Source organism: Bos grunniens, chromosome 21, assembly GCF_055505025.1.
Source record: "Bos grunniens cultivar Pamir isolate PY7600 chromosome 21, Bosgru_T2T1.0, whole genome shotgun sequence".
Classification (NCBI taxonomy): domain Eukaryota; kingdom Metazoa; phylum Chordata; class Mammalia; order Artiodactyla; family Bovidae; genus Bos; species Bos grunniens.
The window spans coordinates 3440358-3463916 of NC_141185.1; the positions used below are offsets into that span (position 1 = coordinate 3440358).

A 23559-nucleotide genomic window follows, 5' to 3' on the forward strand; every position below is an offset into this window, starting at 1 on the left:
TTATAGTATACCTTGACCCCACCAACTAGTAAGTGCACATTAAGTTCAAAGAGTACCCAAAGAAAAAAGAAAAGCGGTGTTCTCTAGACCTGGGGAAGAACACAAAAATGTCTTTCAAACGTTCCTTAAGAAGAGAAACTCAGGGCTAAAGGCACCTTGGTGATTCCCTAGGCCAACTCACCCGTCCCTGCCCCCTGTTGCAACAAAGACTTAGTGCAACTAAAAATAAATAAAACTTTTAAACAAAGAATATACTAAAACTGAACAGTTAAAAAAAAAAATCCTAAAGCAATCTCTATTGGCAATAATCTCATCACCCTACTTTAAACAGAAATTGTTTCCAACCATGATTTAATAATGCTGGAAAGGTGTCCAAATACATCATCAAGTAAAGTGGGGGAAAAATGGCACGAAGTAGCTCCACTCGGGAGGAGAAATAAGGGTAAAAGAAGAGGGTAGAAAGAAAGCTAGAGAAAGGCCCCCTGCCTCGCTCAGCCTCACCCTGGGGAAACCCTGGGGAGTGGGTCCCTGTCTCACTCTTTCTGTTAATGTTTGAGTTTTGATCTGATTTCATTACGCTCACGGTAATTTGGTAGCCATAAAACACATGATTCAAAGAAACGATAGAGAACATTTACTTTTCTGCTTAAATAAAACACACACACACTTTCTTAGTAGGGAATAGGACTACGAATATTTAAAGCAAATATTTTTTCAAATCTACACCTGGTTTCCATGACCAGCTCAATGGAAAAGGCGATGCACAGGACCCAGGCTGTTCCACCCTGAGAGGAAGCAGGAGGCCTGTGCACACCCTCCTGCCTCTAGAAGAAGGTGCGGTGCCATCCCTTTGCTCACCTGGTTGACGGTATCCAGGAGATAAATACTATATTCATTCCAACTCAACACCCAGCCTTCTTGGAAGAAGCACGACACGAGCCCCAGGTGCTTCTCAGGTGAGCTGCACCCTCCCCGCTCGGCGGAGTCCAGGCGTGGGTAAAGCTCGAAAGGCTTGACTCCTCCGGCGAAGACGTCTTTTAAGATAAACGTGGCCTGGACAGTCCCGTGGATGTCGGCCTTCCACAGCCGGAGCCCAGGCCGGGACGCGTACAAGGTTAGATCGCTTTGCTTACAGAGTCCTGGTATAAAGCAGGCACCAAACTTCCCAGTGCTGAGATGACAAGGGAAAAGGGAGGGAAGAAAGAAAGCGACACGGACTGAGTCAAAGTGCTAGCTGTCAACCCCTCATTTTAAGTCGAACAAGAATTTCTGGACTAAGCCAGAACAAGACTGATTCTTTTTCAAACCCTTTTCTACAGTGTGGGTTTTGGTGACGTGACCCGCTGGTCTACCCCAAGCCCACAGAGGACACGGCCTCTGCCTGCACCCCCTACAGCAGCCTCACAAGTGTGCACCCCGCGGAGCACGCATCCCAGTTACACACACCATGCCAGTGCAGTCTCACCACAGCCCCATGAGGCCGGAGTCAGGACTCCTGTCCTAGAGAAGAGCACGCAGCGGCAGGAGGAGAGACGCCCAGGGCCGAGCAGCCCCGCTGCTCTCAAAGTCTGCTCCTTCTGACGCCTGCTGCTGGGTTCGCCCAGCACCCCAGGGAACTAGCTTCAGGCCCAGAACTGGGGCAGCCCTTTCAGAACTTCTCTTAAAACCACAATCTCCATTCTGATCCTCAGGCAAGGTGGGATTTTTTGTTTTCCTATGTTTAGTACCATGAAATAGCTAAAACATACAAATAACAAAATGTACACCCAAGAACCTGTCCCTCAACTTTGGAAATAAAGCCAATAGCCGCATCGTTGATGTTCTCCTGCTCCAAAGGTCCCTGCCCCTCTGGGCTCCAGGTGTGAGTCCTACACTGAATTCTGTGTTCATTACTCCGTTGCTTCTATCAACACTTTAACCACATACCTTTGTTACTCCTAAATGCTACGTACTTTGGTACAGACATACTTTTGTCTGTAATTTGTGCTACAAAGTATGATGCTATTTGTAGTCCTTTGCAACTTGCTTTTAATCTAATAATTCTGAGATTTATCCTTGTTGAAAAAAGCACGGGGCTCATTCATTTTCACTGCTATACGGGACTCCATGATTTATTCACCCTCAGGTTGATGAGTATTTGAATTATTCCCACTTTTTCATTTTGAATTGTGCTCACCATGAGCATGTCTACACATAACCTCCTGGTACACAGGTCTGAGAGTTTGTCACGGACATTTCAGAGTGGACTCTGGACTGTCACGTGACTGCCATGTTGCTGATTAAGAGCAGATTCAGGTCAGAGAGACAATTTCAAACTTTTCCCGGTGTGTTTACACCAACCTGGGGGTTCCCACCACTCCACATCTCTGCCGAACCCCCGTGTCTCCCAGGGTTCAAACAGTAAGAGTTCAATTTAATCCTAAACCCTCTGATTCTCTGTCAGAGTACTTCCCTGATTCTGAACAGCAGAAGGAATTGTGGCTTGTTTTTTAATACTTATTTGGCCGCACCAGGCTTTAGTTGCAGCATCGGGATCTCTGATCTTCATTCAAACTCTCAGCTGTGTCACTCGGGATCTAGTTCCCTGACCAAGGGCTGAACCCAGGCCCTCTTCGTTGGGAGTGCAGAGTCTCAGCCACGGGGCTGCAGGGCAGTCCCACAGCCCTGCCACTCACTCCATGCTGTGGACTTCAGCTCCCTCATCTGTAAACCAGGGGTAACAACTCCCACCTCAAAGGCTGAATGACAATCCATGAAGATGACAAGCAACGCCGGTGACACTGAAGGCCCCAGATGCTCCGCTGCCTCTGCCGTCGCACTCCTGTGGGTGCCGGGCCCCGCCTCACCCTAGCCCTGCACAGCAGCACGGACTCCCAGGGGGCATGCCAGTGCCCACCCACCCCACGCAGATGAACTCAGCTGGGTGCTTCTCTGCGGTTCAGCATCTCACTGCATCCCTCTGGACAGGGTCCACGGAGGACACAATATCAATTCAACTTTGAAGTTAAGATCGTCAGACCAACCCGACACCGTGGGTCACTCCTGGACAACTCCACGGTCAGCACCGTGGTGATTACTGCCTCTGGTGACTTGTTCTGGCAAGGTTCTCAATAGAGACGCCCACAAGAGTTCCAACAGGACAGCCCATAACCTCTTCCTCCTGCCTTTCCTATTTCTATTTCTATTTGGTGATCCAACTTCCAAATCGAAGTATTTTCTTTCTACTAACAAGTCCTCTTAAAAATCTGTCACTTCAGGTGGGGTGACTAAAGCCTTCATTTTAATCAACATTTAGTGAGCTCCCACAGCACGTGAGAAGCTGTGGTGCAGGCAACAGGAAGGATGCAGGAGGACGGTCTCGGCCCCGGCATGTGACACACTGCAGCAGACGTGTGTCAGAGACGCACCGCCTCCGCAGCTCCAAGAGCTGCTCGAGGCCTCTAGACAAAGGGGACACGCTGTGCCTGGGCCGTGGAAGGCTAGACCTTGGACACTGAGCAGACCATGACCCTCTGGGGAAGGACAAGCTGAGCAGGGAAGGCGGGGCCCTGCTCTAAGGAGCCGCTGAACCGTGTTGGCAGCAGGCTGGGAGAAGGCGGCCGAGCCAGGGGTAACTGGCTACATACCGCCCAGGGCAAATGGCCCTCCACCCCAACTCGGCCGCCACCCACACGCAGGGTGACTCCCTAGCGCTGGCTGAAGTCATTCTGAATCAGACACAAAAACTCTAACTTTTAAGGTCAAAGCTCTGCAGGATTCTAAAATCACAAATCAACCGAGTTTCTCTACTTTGGTGGGTCTGTTTTCTAGAAATATCAACCATGACTTTAAAAAACGTCATTTCCTTTATGAGACACACCAATGTTGAGAGAAGTATTTCTAGTTATCAAATTCTACCATCAATCAAATTTTCTAATTTATGTACAATAATACTGAGCAAGACAGAGAGCCGGAAACGAGACGACAAGCCACAGCCTGGACGGCAGGCTCAACAGCCGGACACCCAAAGGCACCAGAGGGCACGATAGTGATGCTGCCCCAGAGCCCACGTGGCTGGGCGGGGGCCCAGGCTCCACACTCACCCCAGGGCCGCGGGTGCTGCTGACCCGGGAGGCCTACCACCGGACACGGAGGAGAAGCAGACGGCTGGGCGCTGCGATCGCCTGGGAGACACACACGCACTGTTCTGTTCAATCTGAGGGGGTTCACAGGCTGGATCACCCACCACTCCCTGCAGCTCTCCCCAGGCCCAGCTGCCCCGCTAACAGGACAGCCTCCGCCCCCCTCGGGCCAAGCTGGCTCCACTGCGGCCCTCCCGGGCTCAGGGCTGTGACCTGCACCACCACCTGGTCACCCTGCGTTCAAGCCCACATGCCCAGATACCCCAACACCCACACCCCCAGACACCCAGACACCCAGGGACCCAGACACCCATATCCCCAGACACCCAGACCCAGACACCCAGATATCCACACAGCCAGATACCCACACACCCACACCCCCAGACACCTATACCCCCATCCCCTCAGACATCCAGGGACCCAGACACCCAGGGACCCAGACACCCACATCCCCAGACACCCAGACACCCACACACCCAGACCCAGACACCCAGATACCCACACTACCAGACACGCACACACCCACACCCCCAGGGACCCAGACATCCACAACCCCACACCCCCAGACACCCAGAGACCCAGACACCCACACCCCCAGACACCCAGACATCCACACCCCCAAACACTCACACCTACACCCCCACACCCCCAGACAACCACATGACACCTACCACACCCACACCCCGACACCCACCATATCCCGACACCCACACCCCCGGACACCCAGGGACCCAGACACCCAGGGATCCAGACACCCACACCCCCACACCCCCACACCCACACCTAGCGTGCAGCCCCCCTTCCTCCCTCAGCTCCCCCAACCCCGCGGCCTGCGCCCTAAGGTGTTTTTTTGTCCAAGCCACACGGCATGTGGAATCTTAGTTCTCTGTCCAGGGATTGAACCCATGCCCCTTGCAGTGGAAGAGCGGAGCCCTAAGCACTAGACCCCAGGGAAGTGCCCACAGGGGAGGTGGGCCTGGCCACCACACTGCCAGAATCAGAGGCCCAGCTGGGCGCATGGCTCGGGGCCACTCAGCGGCTGCAACACGGCTCTTTCTGACAGGTAGAGACGGGGTGTGCTGGCACACAAGACCTCCCTTTGCCAGTGACACTCACTCATCAGAGAGCTCCTAGGTCCCAGAGCTTTAAACGCTGTCCAGACACCCTCGAGGGCACCGCTGCAGCCCCCCACAGCCCTGAGCCCACGTCGCCCCCACCCGCCACCCCAGCCTGGCCCCAGAGGAAGACCGCGCCCTGCCCGCAGCGACACTCTACCCACTGCCTGGACCACCGCCTCTGACAGCTCTCCTCCTCCCACACCCCAGAGCCAGCCAACCCATCGGCTCTGCCCTCAAAGCATCCCTGCCACCCCACCCTGGTGTGAGCCCGACTCTCACCTCAGTCACCCGGGACCCTGGTGGCCTCCGTGGTGGCCGCACTCGCCCCCTCCACAGGGCAGCCAGAGTCAATGCCACTCGTGACTCTCAAGCGCTGGAGTAACACAGCGCCGAGTAGGGCCGTGAAGCCTACAGGATGGGCTCCCAGCCCCTCCTCTGAGCCCCAACACCTGGCCTGTGCTTCTCTGAGGGGTCCTCACGGCTCCCCCCCACCTCCCAGGAATCGGCTCAGACCCCACTGCACAGGAGGGTGGGGACACGTCTGCCTAGCCAAAACACACCAGACAGACATCCTCAGAGCTCCACCCATTTATTATTACAGCTGCACATTCTAGAACACGCTTATTTAACGTCGGTCTCCCCCACAGGAACGTGAGCTCCTGAAGACCAGCGCTTGTTCCCCTTGCTCACAGCAGTCTTCCCCAGATTGTAAAGGGCACTGGGCACAGAGCAGACACCCAGGAAGGACCCTCCAGGGTTGAATGGGAAACACGCTCCCAAGATGGCCTCACCCAGGCCAGGGGGCTCAGTGTCACCTGCATCTGACCACCTCATCTTCATTTCTGGCCCAGCCCCCTCTCCTGAGCTGCCGACCTGAACACGTTACTCCTGACGGGGATTCCGGCTTAGTCACCTAACAGGCATCTCAAACACAACGTGCCGGAGAGAGAATCCAGACATCCAGACCTTAACCCAGGGCTTCCTGTCTGAGTTAAAGGGCTTCTCTCTCCATCTGGTTGCTTTAGCCAAGGGCACAGAAATCCTTCCTTACTCTGTTCTCCCCTCGCCCCCTGTATCGAATTCATCCCCAAATCATCCTTCCCCCCCGCCCTACCCCTCTTCATGCCGGGGGCCCAGGTAGATTTCACACCGCCCCCAGGACTCCTGCAGCTGCCTCCTTGCTGTGCAGAACCAGGCGTGCTCAGGCCGCCCTCCTCCTGCCTAAAGCCCCCACTGGCTTCCCGTATGGCCTGGAATAACTCAGGGCAAGGACTGGCTCGAGTCTTCCTTTCCAGCACCCGCCCACCCTCCACAGCTGCCCTAGTCCCCCTCTGGCTCCTTGAACATTCCAGGCCCGGGCCCAACGCAGGGCCTCGGCAGCTCCCGAGACCGGAAGGCTCTTCACACACTGGAGGGTTCAGCCCAGGATCTCTTCCCCAGAGGCCTCTGCTGACCGACTGCCTCTACCCGACCCTTCACCCAGATGCTGCCTCAGAGCACTGTCCACGCCGAGACCGGCATCTCCGAGGGCAGAGCCTGGCTCCCCGCTGAGCCCCGGGTGCCGGCCGGTGGGATGCCTGGTGACCGGAGCTGCAGCTCTGGGAGGCAGTTGTCATTGGGGTCCTTTTCTAACCACGATCTAACAAAGCACACGACAAGAGACAAGCTGTCAGGACACAGGTTGGAAGTGTTTCTGTTCACTCTGTTGTGCCCTACTTCTCTAACACAGCTCCCTAACATAAAGGGGACTCAGCTGTTTCGGCACCCTGAGATGGTGCCTGGCAAGTGTGCGCAAAGACCCGGCCACAGAGACCCACCAGGAGAGGGTCAGAAGAGGTGCTAAGGCTTCATGCTGGAGGTGAGAAGGCCAGGTGTGAAGGCAAAGACTGCTGGGTACCGATTCACGTGGAGGTATTTGGTTTTTAAGTCTCTCTCTCTGCATGCCACCTTCCTTCCAAAAAGACACAACACAGAGAGACACCGATAGACAAGCCAGGATGAGACCTGAGGGGGAGAGCGGAGGGCTTCTTGGCTGTCTGCTCCCCACCCTCCACTCCACCCCCTCCCATCTCCCGTGACCCCTGCCATCCCCCCACCCCTGGCCTCTGCAGACAGCGCTGCCTCTTCCCCTGGCACTCCTCCAACTCCAGCAGAGGGAGAGTCTGGCCAAGTCTGCAGGACCACCAAGCCCAAGCAGCGGGTCCTGCTGGGCTTCCCAGGAGCCAAAAGGGAGATGATGGTTATAAGAAGACCAACTGTCGATGGAATTAAGGGGGTGATCAACATGGAAAGGCGAAGCTGAGGGAAGATGTGACTGTGTGAACAGCCAGGGGCTGTTCTGCCAACAGAGAAAGGAATAAACTTGCACTGTGTTCCTGCAAAGCCTGGACACAGCATAACGGACGCTGAGAGGACCAGACGCTGGCACCGCCAGCCCCACGCTCGTTCACCCCCGGGCTTCTTGGCTGTCTGCTCCCCACCCTCCACTCCACCCCCCTCCCAGCTCCCGTGACCCCGGCCGTCCCCCGACCCCCGGCCTCTGCAGACAGCGCTGTCCCTTCCCCTGGCACTCCTCCAACTCCAGCCACCAGGGATGCGGCTGGACCAACCCTGCTTGCAGCTGTTCTTCCACCAGGAGCAGGTCGTAGAAGGGGTCGTCTCTCAGCCAGGAGCTCTGACCCCGTCCAGGCCGGCCCCGCTTCTTCAGGACAGCCCACCCCGGGCCACAGCCCACGTCCTGCCGCACCCCTCACTAGGCTCCACAGCGGGAGACACAGCCAGTAGCGCTGCGGCCACCTGCGTCCACAGTGGTGTGGCTCACGGAGGGGGTGAGGCGGAACGCCCACCCGACCCTGACCTCTGAGCCAAGCTGTGCAGGAGGCGGTCTGCGAGGAGCAAACGCTGGCAGGAGATGCGGCGGGGGGCTGGGGACCCACGTGGAGCCCTGTCCCTTGCACTGTGACCCCAGCGCAGCTCACCTTTTCCTCGGCTGTGTCCCGACCTGCTGGACAGAGCGCTCCTCGGTGTAGAACAGCAGGCTCCGCTGCAGCGTGGAGACCAGCAGCACCTTCTGGCTGTAGTCCAGCTGCACAATGGAGGCCGGCTCCTCCAGCACCAGGTGCGACTGGCAGACGCCCTGCGGAGAGAGGCGCGTGAGGCCCACGGGGCCAGCTCCAGGGCCCCCAGCTCCCGGCACTGGCCCGCGGCCCTCCTGTGTCTGCATTCCTGCCAACGTCTACCTTAAATGAAGGCTCTCATCCTCACCGGGTTCAGTGCCAACCCACCGTGATGATACTACCCGGAGAAGCCCTCACTGGTGAGAAAACTGTCAGGGTTACCATCTAGGTCAGGCCACAGCAAGGTTGCCAAGAAACGCTTAAAACTTCTGTATGATTTTTAAAAATGCTTTCAGTACATGTGTGACTCTGTACCTCCCTGTTCACTGAACCCAGGGTAGGCGAGGTACGAGCAGGGAAGCCGGAAGATGTGAGGAGCCACAGGAACCAAGACATCCGTCATTCACAGCAGCAAGGCAGACACACTTCCCCCTCTACCGGCTGACGCAACAGCAACAACGACGATGCAACTCAACACGCCTCGACTCGCCGCTCCTTTGAGTTTCTCAGATGGCGCTTATATAGGTCACTGGGTGTGCACAGTGCTACAAACCACCTCGGCTGTCACAAAACCATGAATTTACAACTCGTGGGGTGAGAGCGAGAGGCCATGGCCACCGCCATCCTGGCTAATTTGCTCTTTCCCTGCAACATGGTGCAAAGAAGGAAGAATCCATAAAGATCTAAGCAGAAATATGCAGCACCATGTATATTATTTATTCCAACAGAACACAATGGGACTTTCTAAAAAACTATTGTGACAACTATCAAGTTCACATCACAACCTCCTCCACAAAGGGTTCAAAGTAATTCTGGGGACATTATATCCTGGCCTACTGAAAGGGTCAGAAGAAACAGGTTAGAAAGAAATGAAAATGTTACTAAGTATGTTAAAGAGCCAAGTAAAGCTTTGCGAGGCACTTCATCGCTGACACAAATGATGTGTCTTTGGGTCAAGTATCCGCTCCTGTAAGCCACTCTTCTCCTACAGCCTGTTTCTTTAACTGCGTAAGAAATACTGATGCAACGTCGTAGACCTTTGTGGGGAAAAAGGGAGTAGCCATCAGATTTGCTGTTAAGATTTACATACAGTAAAAGTCACCCTTTTTAGATACATGATTCTATGAATTTCGACAAATGCATACCGGTGTGTAACCACCAGCATGACTGAGACAGGGGAACTCCTATTACCTCCACTATCATGGACATGAGGCCAGAGTTCCGTCCCACCTTTACTTACACAAACTGCAGTTTTTCAACTTTTGACTTAGCTCATAATGGAATCAAATTCATTGCATTGTACTGTGCAAAGGGCCTCCCTTGTGGCTCAGCTGGTAAAGAATCCACCTGCAATTCAGGAGACCTGGGTTCGCTCCCTGGGTTGGGAAGATCCCCTAGAGAAGGGAAAGGCTACCCACTCCAGTATTCTGGCCTGGAGAACTCCATGGACTGTACAGTCCACGAGGTCACAAAGAGTCAGACAGGACTGAGCGAGTTTCACTGTGCAAAACCATACATCTTTTCTGCAAATCTCATGAAACACCTGTGTCTTTAAAAACGGATCAGAACCTCAATAAAGCTGGGAACAAAGTGTGGGGAAATTAACAAGATGGCACCGGTCAGGCTCTCCCGTTCCACGTTCTGTAAACAGTGGCTGTGCAGCTGTGTAGCAGCCGAGACGGCTTAAGGCACTGTGCGTGTGCGTCACAAGGCGCTCGCCTGGCCACAGGATACTTTTGCTCTGGTTGAGCATAAACAAGCTTCGCCTGGAAAAGCCCTGAAGGATTGTGTGCGGTTATGTCTGCTGTGCCAGCTAGGAGAGAATAAACGTGTCTGCAGTTCCTACGGCTCCTCACATTTTCTTCCAGCCTCTTAGCCCGCACCTTGCCTACCGTGGGTTCAGGGAACAGTGCTCACAGTGAGACACAGCGAGACAATGGGTGCTGTGAGCAGGGTCAGCAGCACACAAGGAGAGTGCTCTCTGCGCGACTTTTCCCTCCGTTTCCTGATGTGCGTGAGCAACGCTCCCATGGTGCAACCCACGCTGTGGGAGTGACAGCAGGAAGCTGCACACACGGGATCCCTGAAAACCTTAACAGCAGGTTTTCCTGGAGAGCAGTTCTCAAAGTGTGGCCCAAAGTCCCTGAGGGTCCCCTAGGACTTCTTGAGGTCAAAGTCATTTTCATTATGAGGTTTCGCCCGCCTTCTTCATGGAGCAGTGGTTCATACTGCTGGTGGGTAGAGCTCCTGAAAGATCGGGGTTGGAGGGACCCCAAGGCGAGAAGGGCACCAAACTCCAGGAGCTGTTATGGTGCCCCCGGCCACTGGACATGTGCAGCAAAAACGTAAATTTCCCTTCAGAAGGTCTTTGATGCAGGAAAATAACAATCCCAACAACTCTTGACCTTGGAGACACCAGTTTTTTTATTCTGTGATGACACTGGGCCTGCACACAGCTCTCTGGCTGAGGCTGAAGTCCTGTGGTTCTTTTGAGGAGGAGCACTTGGACGACTGTATGAGCTGGGAGCTGAACTTTTTTTCCCCACAAAATACATTTTTACTTGAAATACTAGAATTATTCAAACTTGGGTCTTTGGCAGGCATTTTCTCAGAAGGAATAAAGCATATCTGTCACTTCAAGGAAAATAAGTGAGGGTATCTGTTGCTGATAGTAAGACTTGATCTTCACAAATGAAGATCAGAATCTGAAAACCTGTATCCACTCTTGTGAACCTGACATTCCCAACAGCTCAAGACCTTTCTCATCAGAATGATGGAGATGTTAACAAAGGTGCTGTTTTTGCTTTCAGTTCAGTTCAGTCGCTCAGTCGTATCCAACTCTTTGTGACCCCATGAACCGCAGCACGCCAGGCCTCCCTGTCCATCACCAACTCCTGGAGTCCACCCAAACCCATGTCCATTGAGTTGGTGATGCCATCCAACCACCTCATCCTCTGTCATCCCCTTCTCCTCCTGCCCTCAATCTTTCCCAGGATCAGGGTCTTTTCACATGAGTCAGCTCTTCGCATGAGGTGGCCAAAGTACTGGAGTTTCAGCTTCAACATCAATCCTTCCAATGAACACCCAGGACTGATCTCCTTTAGGATGGACTGGTTGGATCTCCTTGCAATCCAAGGGACTCTCAAGAGTCTTCTCCAACACCACAGTTCAAAAGCATCAATTCTTTGGCACTCAGCTTTCTTTATAGTCCAACTTTCACATCCATACATGACCGCTGGAAAAACCATAGCCTTGACTAGATGGACCTTTGTTGACAAAGTAATGTGTCTGCTTCTTAATATGCTGTCTAGGTTGGTCATAACTTTCCTTCCAAGGAGTAAGCGTCTTAATTTCATGGCTGCAATCACCATCTGCAGTGATTTTGGAGTTTTTGCTTTATATTATAAAATTAAATGTATCAACATTTGGAAGATCTGCATCAACATTTGGAAGATCTGCATCACTCTGTCGGAGAAGGCAATGGCACCCCACTCCAGTACTCTTGCTTGGAAAATCCCATGGGCGGAGGAGCCTGGTAGGCTGCAGTCCATGGGGTTGCGAAGAGTCAGACATGACTGAGCGACTTCACTTTCACTTTTCACTTTCATGCATTGGAGAAGGAAATGGCAACCCACTCCAGTGTTCTTACCTGGAGAATCCCAGGGAGGGGGAGCCTGCTGGGCTGCCGTCTATGGGGTCGCACAGAGTCGGACACAACTGAAGCGACTTAGCAGCAGCAGCAGCATCACTCAATATGTCAATATTTTCCAAGTGACCAACACACAAAATTACAGAATTACAAAATCAAATAAAATGAGTCAAGGAGCCCTTCAAAGTGCAAGACAGACCAATGGATTTCATTGTAACAGAGCAACAAAAATTCATCCACATGCTTTCAGATTCCATGTTGTAACCAACCTTTAAAGAAACTACCGTTAGTCAATTTGGGCATGTGATTAAAGAACAACATAACACAGTCCTCTGGAAGGGCTACTAAAACACTCCTATTTCCCACCACATACCTGTGTGAGGCCAGATTTTCTTGATATACCCCAACCAAAACAATGTATTATGACAGACTGAATGCAGAATCCAGCTGTCTTCTATTAAGGCATATATAAAGAGATTTGCAAAAACATAAAGTGATGCTACTCCTGAAAGTAGTAGTAGTTTTTTATTTTTTTTCTGTCACACTGGAAGGTATGTGGGATCTTAGTTTCCCAACCAGGGATCAAACCCAGGCATCCAGCATGGAAGCGAGGAGTCTTAACTATTGGACCACTGGGCACGTCCCATGTTCCGTGTTTTGTTTTTGGCCTCGCCTTGCAGTTTGTGGGATTTTCCAACCAGGGACTGAATCTGGGCCCTCTGTATTGAGAGCCCGGAGTCATAACCACTGCATCATCAGGGAATTCTCAGTAGTATTTTTTTCACAAAAATATACAAAAACTTAACCCATACAAACACAACCTCTCTGGAGTCCTCTTTTTAAGAGGTATAGTGTTAAGGGGTCCTGGGACCAAACAGTTTGAGAACACTGCAACAGAATATTCGTGATAGACAGGTCAGTCTCGGATTAGAGGGACTCAGATTTACCCAGCTAGTAATCGCTGAATTTCTGGACGCACTAGGAAAAATGGCTACAAAACAAAGAAGACGACGAAAGGAGCATACCACCAAGGAGAGAATTCCAACCGGGCAGACATCTGACAAAACAAAGCACAGGCAGGCTTCAAGCCACCCACACAACAGCAGCAGACCCTCGGTTTGAAGTTGAGCTCTGCTGGGCGTCACCTGGTGCCTGGACCCCTGGGAGCCTGGGTTTCTTATCTACTGACTGAAGATCAGAATGTGAGGCTTAGGGCTCTGTCCAGAGGTTTAATGAGCAAACACAGGGGTGGAGCTGGCTCCCTGCTGCCACCAAGCCTCCTCCTCCTCCACCACTCTCTCACAACCAAAGTTTGGCTGGGGTGAGCTCACCACCCACTCTGACCGCTGTCCACAGAGTGGACCAAGACTGCTGCCTGCCATGTCAGTATACAAGGGAGGTGGCAGCCATCAGCCACAGGGCTGTCCTCTCCCCTACCCCAGGGCGCACCCTCAGGGAGCTCAGGGTGGAGATACACAGGCTACCCCGCATCAAGCCAGCAGCCACTGTGGGCCACCCCCAACATGTGGCTGAGGGGTTCAGGATTGAAAAGCACGGGACACTGGCCCTAGTGTTAAGGGGCACATCAAAGGAATGTGATCTCAGTGAGCCCAGACTCTCGCATCTTCCCACACATAGAAAAGTGCTAAATTCGTTAACTTGAGAGATTTTTTCCTTTAGTTAGCACACTTCTTGATGTTCAACAAGCAGGTTTGTTCTTTCAAAGCTCCTGTAGATCCTGGTTCCTCCCCAACCTCTTTGGAAGGATCCCTCAGAGCTACCTAAGACTGTCTCCCAGGCTTAAGTCCTCAGTAAGCCCACCGAATAAAGATTCTCAACTTTTAGGTTGTGCTTTTTAGTTTTCAGTTGACAATTGTCGTGACTTTGAAATGTTTCATGTCCTCCTCTACAAACTGTCAAGGAATAAGGCTTGGTAGTGGCTTCTTTTCTAAGTGGCTGCAACAGACAACAGGAGAATGAGAAAAGCGTATGTTTGAGTAGAAACAAAGGCCAACTCTTAACACACAGAAGTAGAAGCTCACAAAGCGTCAGGAGAGCCCCTGAAAGAAAATGCTGCAAACAGCAACTGAGGACAGAAAGAGACACAGGGAATTTCCGGGGGACCTGGAGGTTAGGGTTCCAGGCTTTCACTCACGAGACCTGGGTTCAATCCCTGTTTGGGGAACTGAGATCCCACCAGCTGACTGGCGCAGACAGAAAAAAATGGGACAAGGATCAAGAAAACAAACTGACCAGCTATAATTTCTCCAAGTATCAGACCAACAATACTTCTGAAAATGATTTTACCTGATCTAGATCCAGAGAAGAATAGACGATTTTCCCTTTATCATCTCCAGAGAACAGTTTCATCCCATTGGGGCTCCAAGCCAGAGCTGTTATGCTATTTTTGTGAATGCCAGTGACGTCAAACCTCCGAAGCTATGAATAAACGATAAAAATAACACGCAAGAAAAAGAAAAGGAGAGACACTGTGAGATGTAGAGCTGTGTGGACGAGGCAGTATGCAACCCCTCCTGTTTTGTGGAGTAACTGGTGTTCCCAAGCTGCTTTCCAGGCAAAACCCTGCACAAGGGCCCATCTGTCTATTTACCTTGAAAACTGACGGAGAGGAGCCAGAGGCTATTAAGCAATTTAAATTACCCATATGCGCTTTTCACCAAGTGTCTTACAAGCAACAAAAATGTTATCTGACTATGAAGAGCACAGAATTAGGCTTTTCTGAGCAAATATTTTCTCAGCAGATGAGGACTTCTCATTTTAAAGGATGAGAGGAATTTGCCAAGAAATTAAGAAATGCTAAAATGGTTGGCACTTACCTGTTTATTTCTCCCTGGCAATGAGGATACAAGCTGAAAAACTGCAACCCTCCCAGAGGCTGTGCCTGCTGCTACCAGGTCATCGAAGCAGCTCAGCAGCTTCACCACCGTGATGGACTCCGTTTTCCCCTGAAAGAGAAAACATCTAAAATCAAATGGGCCTGTCACTGGGCCAGATTTCAAACTGTGAAACAGCACCTACAAGTGAAATGGAAAACCTCACCACACAGCAGCCTATACATACTCCTGATTGAAAATGAATATAGTTCAGAGATAATTATATCTTTTTCTTTCCAGGTTTTTTATTTTTGAAATGGCAAGTGTGAACCACTGAGCTCTTCTCAAGAGAATTCTAAGGAGCTTGGACAAGAGAGATTGTTCCCCCTGAAATCAGAGTCTGGAATCAGGAGAGCTGTCCCACTCCCAAGCTCTGCTTCCTTCTCTCTCAACATGGACAAGTCACCCACCAGCTGTCATCCGTGGTGTGTACCTGCCACACAGGTGTGCTGGAGGATCAACAACACACTTGAGAGTGCTTCATAAACTTATTCCTGGTGTGTTTAGATTCTTAGATCAATAATCACATTAAATAACATTAACGCAGGCTTCTTATACTGGTTTAGTAAAAAGCACATGTCAAGCACTGAATACAGATCTTTAGGCTTCCAGTGCACCTGAATAGTCGTTTTGTATTTTGAAACCACTCATTCAAAAAAATTACACAACCATTTCCACCTTGCTAAGACAAATGGCAAGATCTTCAATAGGCCGTTTTGAACCCTGATGCGGTAATTTACATGGTAATCAATCTGTCAAACCCGAGTGCACCTTGCGCCTTCAGGATCCTGAGTCAGCTGCTGGGTTAACACACAGCAGGGCGAGGGCCCGGCCTCTCAAAGCGGAGCCGCAGCAGCAAGACATGCACGCAGAGAACCGCCCCAGCGAGCGGAGGTGGTCACGCCGGAGCTCGCTTTCAGGCCCTGCTCAGGCTATAAACACGCCTGGTGCCAGAGCATGACACGGGGTAAGGGAGCTAGATCTTAAGTGACAGGAAGGAAAAGCGGGCCCTTGAAGATGCCTGCTTTTGCAAGTATACCCGTCTGAAGTCTTACTGGGACACCCTCTGGAACAGGCTGGAAGGAGGCGTGGGCCCAGACAGGAGGACCAGCCGGGAGCTTTCTGCGCTCATTCAGGCGGAGCAAGTTCGCACCCAGTCAAGAGAAGTGGCCAACTCCACAGGTGCCAGGGTGGAGAACCCCAGGGAGGAAAGACGAGTGTGAGGCCTGATGAGGATGCCGGCAGCAGCAAGGGACAGGGCACAGGCCTCTCAGAAGCACGTGTCCTGCGCCAGGCCGCCTGGCCAGCACTGCACAGGCATTACCTCCTGGGATCCTCAGACCACCAAGAGCATAGGAGATGGAGCTATCCTCGTGACACCAAGGCTGTGAGACTGGTCTCAGGTCACATAGCCCAGGGGAACCGAGTCAGGACTCTGCCTGAGTGTGACTGCAGAGGCCAGGCCCTGCTCTGCCTCGGGGCTCCAGCAGACCCATGGCTGTGGACGTGGGAGGCAGGGTCGGCCAAGGAGCAGCAGGACGGTGAGCGGAAGGCAGGGACTGTTAGGAACGGCTCCACCTCCGCTCGCAGGCGAGAAAGGCACACAACACGCCTTAGATGTGTATCGTCTGACATGCCAGCGGGGCCTCCCTGGTGGTCCGGTGGTTAAGACTCTGCAGTTCCACTGCAGGGTGTGCAGGTCTGATCCTTGTTTGGGGAACTAAGATCTTGCACACTGCATGGCATGCCCAAAATAAAAAAGAATATTTTTCCTGGGAATTTGTAATTACAAAAACTGCTACTCCATCAGTAATCCAAATCACTTATTGGAGATCTTGCCATGTCATAGCACAAAATCAGAACAGCTGTGTAATTTTTCTGAATGAATGGCTTCAAAATAAAAATCATCGCACAGATGGGCTGGAAACTGCAACGCCTGTAAACATGCTTTTAATAAACCAAGGTACTAGGCTTGACTTAACATTCTTTAATATGATTACTAATACATGTCATCATTCTTGACGTAAGAACCAAAACATCCAAAGAATCAGACTATCATACCCGACTATACTTCAGATAGAAACAAAATATGAAGTTTCAACTTCTGACAGGATAACACTCTGGCTGTTCTGAAAAACACTGCCCTCCAAACACCTAGAAATGCTGAATAAGATACATAAAGCACTTATTAAATGCTCAGCCGACCTCTATAAAGAAAATCTACAAGAGCCAAAACCCAAGAGAGCCCTTCTGTCAAACCAGACAGAAGCCAGCCCTGAAGCCACAGGCTGCCCAGTGACTGGTGAACATCCAGACCTGGGATTTTCTCAGGTGAGTAGGGGGAATGAGGACAAGGCTTCGGGCCAGATGAGGTAGGGAGCTGGACCTGACCTCCCCATAAAGCCAGAACCCATGAAGACCTAACGCTCAGGGAAAGTGTAAACTAGGGAAAAGTCAATTTGCTGGCAAATGGAGCTGACAAGGAACTCAGCCTTGTATCTCAGGCACTGACTGGAGTGAATAAAAAGAGCAGTTCCTAAGGATCTGTAATCACAAACCTGCCCCATCCAGCACCAGGGTTTAAAGTTACTCTCCCTCCCCACTCAAAAGCAGCTCCATGCAGGCAGCTTCTGACACGCTTCCTTGTCTGTAATGCTTCAAGGGGCCTGGCAGAGTGACCATAAACCCCACCTCTGGGGACTCAGTCTCGGCCCAGGCCCCTCAGGATTCACACATGTTGGGATCAGCCACACAGTTCACAGCCAGAGATGACCACAGGGAAACAGGCCCATGAAGAGGACTCAACCGAAAGAGCACCAACAGAACTGGACAACCCCTCATCCCAACTCAAGTACTTTCATGTAGACTAAGAAGAACCAGAACTGTAATGGAAATATACTTAAGGGGAAGGATAAATTGGAAATTTTGAATTAGCAGATATACACTACTACATATAAAATAAAAAATAGAGACCTGTTGCCGGGAGCCAGCATGGGAGATCCCACCCATGACAAAGGTCATGCGGAGAGGACCTGAAGGCAAAGGCGAATCAGGACTTGAGGGACCCCTTGGACCTGCTTGAGCATCTATCCCAAAACCAGAATCTGTCTGTCTTACTACTTTATGACTTTCACCAACTCCTCTGACATTAACAGGGGGCTATTCCTGACCACCTTTTTCTGAAGGACATCAACTTAGAGCTCTAGTTAATAAGTCTCCTGGGCATAATAGGAGTGTTCCAATTCAAATCCCTCAGATAGCTTTCTAACTTGCCTGACAGGTTTATCCGGACTCCTACAGCTACGCGTGTGATTGTTCACAGCCTCCCAACCACGAGAGGCACGGGAAGCTGGCATATTTTAACAATGCAGAGCTTCTAGGGGAGTTAAAAAATATTAGAATAGAACTGGTAGAGGATTTCATTGTTGAACTAATGCTTGCTGCCAAGTTCCCATATCCCTTACCCACTGTGTCCCTGGGAGTGTATTAATATAGTTGGTATATAGAAATATAAGTAGTAACCTTAATGTTAACAACCCTAGACCCTTGAGTTAATAAATTCTTTCCTTGTTATCCCCCACTGCACCTTTTGCCCTACAGGAATACAACTCTATCTAGTGCTTTCAGGCAGTGGCGCCAAACTTCAGAAAAATCACCTTTGGAGAAAATAAGTTTTTCTGGTTGACTAAGCTTTATCAGAAGAAAAATGTTAACAGGCCTTCTGGCCAGAAGATGATGTAAATCACCTAAAGCCTTTGTATATGATAAGTCTGCAGAAAGAAAGCCTGGTCTCAATAAGGGTCAAGGACTGCTGACCTTGCATGATTCTATACCTGCTATTATCCTCTATGTACAACTTAGGGTATAAAAGCTCCTTTTGAAAATAAAGCTACGGACCTGGCTTCATCAGAGCTTGGTCTCCCCGTGTCATTCTTTTTTTCTTTTCTCTCCTTTTCTCTCTCTGTTCTTCCTTCAGGATGACTACTTGGAGCACAGGGGCTCCCTGAGTTCACTTATCTGCCCGGGCTTCTAAGACTCAATTGGGAAGGCGCCCAGTGTCTTCAGGGCAAGGGTGCTCTGCGTCTTCACCCCACTGAGAGGGCGCCTGTGGCCTCCGTGAACAGGGCAAGTCTGGTGTCACGGACTTTATTGGCTTTCTGTGTAAACCAAGGTAGATCAAGCCCCTTTCTCTCCCCTTTTACTATCCTTATCGCCGATGCCGTCCTCCTGAGGGAATCCCTGGGTCCTACCAGGGCTGGACCCCGGTATACTATATAGCACAGGGAACTATCTTGTAATAACCTACAGTGAAAAAGAATCTGAAAAAGTGTAACTGAATCACTTTGCTATACACATGAAACACGATAAATCAACTATACTTCAATAACAAAAAAGTCTTTAAAATTTTCAAGGACTATAAAGGAAATTGAAACATAAGAGCAAACCACTATCAGAAATAATTAAATATACATGAAAAAGAATCAAAAGAATTTAAAATCTTAGTGGTGGATTAAAAGATTAGTCACAGCTGAAAGAAAAATCACTGAATTAGATGACAGATCTGTGCAGCAAAGATATAAATTAAGAAAGAGAAGTTGAGAGTCACAGAGGATAGAATACAAAAATCCAACCTACATCTAATTGGGATTCCAGAAGAAAAGAAAATAGGATTAGAGAGGGCAGTGCCTTCAGAGATAAGGCTAAAAGCTATCCAAAACTAGGGAAAAGCCTGTATCCTCAGGAGTACAAGCCTTGAACAAGATTCATGAAAAGAAATGCACACACACATATCTTTCAAACAATAAAACCTCAAAAGCAATGAGGAGATATTCATATGTCAGAGAAAAGAGGCAAATAACTAAATATGAATAATTATTAATAAAAGATGTCTCAACAAAGGAGTCCTGGAGACTGTAGAGTATCATCCTCAAAGTGCTAAGAGACAGAACTGATAGCCTTGAACAGTATGTCTTTCTAAACAATTTAAAGACAGAGACACAGGAATTCTCTGGCGGTCCAGTGGTTAAGACTCAGCACTTTTACCATGGCCTGGGTTCAATTCCTGGTCAAAGAACTAAGATCCTTGCAAGCCATGTGGCATGGCAACAAACAAACAAAGGCAGACACTCAGACGAACAAAACATCAAGAGTACTTGATTTTGTACTTTGAAGTACCACCCAAAGACTTCAACCCAAGAACTACTACAGGACACACTCCAGCAAGAAGGAAAATTGGTTGCAAAGGAAACCAAAATGTAACAAGGGATGGCAAGTGAAGATGCCGATAAAACTGTGAGGAAATCCAAACAGTGATTATAAAATATAATATGTCCAACTTGAGTAGTTAAATGTAGAATGAAAATACCAAATTGTCACATGCATAATGAGAAAGGCCAGATAAAGACATAACCTTCTGTGAATATAGACACAAAAAAATCTCAACTAAAGTACAGCAAGATTTTAAAACAGGCTATCATGATAAAATGCAGTTTAAAGCCAGGGATGTTGCTAAACACTCTACAACACAAAGGACAACACCCCTAGGCCAAAGGTCAATAATGTCAGGTTGAGAAACCCTGACTTAAACCACCTCAAGAAGGACATTAAATATAAGTGGCCTAAATATGCCAATTAGAAGGTAGAGACTGTTAAACTGGATTAAAAAAGTAAGACCTAAATTTACGCTATCAACATGAAATGCACTATAGATTTAAAGGCACAGACAAGTTGAAACTAAGAGTGGAGAAAGATAAAGCACGCACACTGTTATTTTGGAGATTTCAACACTCTTCTCACAGTATTTGACAGAACAAATTGGCTGCAGAAGTCTTGGAAGACAGAACTATACTATTGCATTAGTCTGTGTGCACAGAGAGCAGCCCCTGAGGATAGAATCAGACACTCAAGGCACTTACTGTGAAAACAAAAATCTGTGAGGGAAAAAGGGATGCAGCTGGAGAAGGCAGGAAGAATTGTCCGATCACAATGCAGGCTATGACCCTGAAGGAGGAACAGCCTGGGAGCAGCCAGGAGGAGGTGTGCCATGGAATGAGCACAGTGGTGGCTTCGGGGGTCTCAATACACCATCCATCCCCATGGCGGGAAAGAAGTCAGGTTACCACCAAGCCACACACAGAGTTCAAAGACATTAACAGACTTCCCTGGCGGTGCAGAGGACAGGGATCTGCTTGCCAAGGCAGGGGACACAAAGCTTGATCCCCAGCCTGGGAAAATTCCACGTGCCACAGAGCAACTAAGCCCGCGGGCCACGACTACTGAGCCCGTGCTCTGCAACAAGAGAAGCCACTGCAGTGAGAAGCCCACACCCTGCAACAAAGAAAAGCTCTGGTTTACCGCAACTAGGGAAAGCCCACACAAAGCAGTGAAGACCCCAGCACAGCCAAGAAGATAAATTAAAACAAAAAACAATTTTTAAAAAGTATTTGGGAGAATAGCATTGAAACATGTATAATATCATGTATGAAACGAGTCGCCAGTCCAGGTTCGATGCACGGTACTGGATGCTTGGGGCTGGTGCACTGGGACGACCCAGAGTGAGGGTAGGGGAGGGAGGAGGGAGGAGGGTTCAGGATGGGGAACGCGGGTATACCTGTGGCGGATTCATTTCGATATTTGGCAAAACTAATACAATATTGTAAAGTTTAAAAATAAAATAAAATTAAAAAAATAAATAAATAAAGATTAAAAAAAAATATTTATTGTGAGTCCCTCTTTAAAAACAAAGACATTGCCAACAATTCTACTTTAGAGAGAGAATATACTTAAAGATTATTTTTCATGACTGCATTGATATACAAAACCTCTTTTAAGATACCCAAACACTCAAGGCTCAAATCCACTGTTAATATTATAATTTTTAGCAATACATCTACTTCATAAAATCAATCCTTCATTTAACACATTATTTAATAATGGGATTTTTACCACACTAAGAGCATTAAGATACCGATCTAGTACTGTTTCATACGAGTCTACAAATGAGATAGACCTTAATAATATCAAGTAGCCTATATAAAAGAATTGCTAGTTTAAAATGAGATGAACTAGGGTTAAGCAGTTAAGTGTTTACTGGTGGCTTCACTGTGCTTGTTGTGGGGACACAAAGGTGCCGCTTTCGGGGGTCTCACAGTCCCGGAGGGACATGGCTAGCTCCGACACGCTCAGGAGAGGCATGGGCTGGCAAGGTTGCTGCCTTCGGGGTGCAGTCAGCTGCACATCAAGTGTCTCGTGGCATGGTTATTTTTCATTTTCTGAAACAGTGAAATACGATCATAAATGCAAGACAATATACATGACATATACATGACACCACCCTTACAGCAGAAAGCGAAGAGGAATGAAAGAGCCTCTTGATGAAAGTAAAAAAGGAGAATAAAAAAGCTGGCTTAAAACTCAAAAAACTAAGATCATGGCATTTGATTCCATCAGTTCAGTTCAGTTCAGTTGTCCCTCAGTCGTGTTCAACTCTTTGTGACCCCATGAACCTCAGCATGCCAGGCCTCCCTGTCCATCACCAACTCCTGGAGTTCACCCAAACTCATGTCCACTGAGTCAGTGATGTCATCCAACCATCTCATCCTCTGTTGTCCCCTTCTCCTGCCTTAAATCTTTCCCAGCATCGGGGTCTTTTCCAATCAGTCAGTTCTTCACATGAGGTGACCAAGATTTTGGAGTTTCAGCTTCAGTATCAATCCTTCCAATGAATATTTAGGACTGCTTTCCTTAAGAATGGACTAGTTGAATCCACTTGCAGTCCAAGCGACTCTCAAGTCTTCTCCAACACCACAGTTCAAAAGCGTCAGTTCTTTGGCACTCAGCTTTCTTTATAGTCCAACTCTCACATCCACATGTGACTACTGGAAAAACCATAGCCTTGACTAGACGGACCTTTGTTGGCAAAGTAATGTCTCTGCTTTTTAATATGCTGTCTAGGTTGGTCATAACTTTTCTTCCAAGGAGCAAGCATCTTTTAATTTCACGGCTGTAGTCACCATCTGCAGTGACTCTGGAGCCCCCAAAAATAAAGTCTGCCACTGTTTCCACTGTTTCCCCATCTATTTCCCATGAAGTGATGGGACCAGATGCCATTCTCTTAGTTTTCTAGGTGTTGAGTTTTAAGCCAACTTTTTCACTCTCCTCTTTCACTTTCAATAGGCTCTTTAGTTCTTGTTTTCTGCCATAAGGGTGGTGTCTTCTGCATATCTGAAGTTATTGATATTTCTCCTGGCAATCTTGATTCCAGCTTGTGCTTCATCCAGCCCAGCGTTTCTCATGATGTACTCTGCATATAAGTTAAATAAGCAGGGTGACAATATACAGCCTTAACATACTCCTTTCCCGATTTGGAACCAGTCTGTTGTTTCACATCCTGTTCTAACTGTTGCTTCCTGACCTGCATACAGATTTCTCAAGAGGCAGGTCAGGTGGTCTGGTATTCCCAACTCTTTAAGAATTTTCCACAGTTTGTTGTGATCCACACAGTCAAAGGCTTTGGCATAGTCAATAAAGCAGAAGTAGATGTTTTTCTGGAACTCTCCTGGTCTTTTGATGATCCAGTGGATGTTGGCAATTTGATCTCTGGTTCTTCTGCCTTTTCTAAATCCAGCTTGAACATCTGGAAGTTCATGGTTCACGTACTGT

General features: G+C 49.3%; 1 protein-coding gene across 17 annotated transcripts in view; it reads right to left on the reverse strand.

Moving 5' to 3' along the window:
- Positions 1-23559, reverse strand: part of TECPR2 (tectonin beta-propeller repeat containing 2) — a 99583-nt gene that overhangs the window by 51106 nt on the left and 24918 nt on the right. For all 17 annotated transcript variants that reach the window (XM_086362832.1, XM_086362826.1, XM_086362834.1 and 14 more), the window contains 4 exons: positions 14842-14970; positions 14312-14443; positions 8218-8375; positions 859-1171 (listed from right to left, as the gene is read on the reverse strand). In XM_086362832.1, coding sequence (XP_086218958.1) covers positions 859-1171; positions 8218-8375; positions 14312-14443; positions 14842-14970 — 732 coding nt within the window. The remainder of the gene's footprint in view (positions 1-858; positions 1172-8217; positions 8376-14311; positions 14444-14841; positions 14971-23559) is intronic.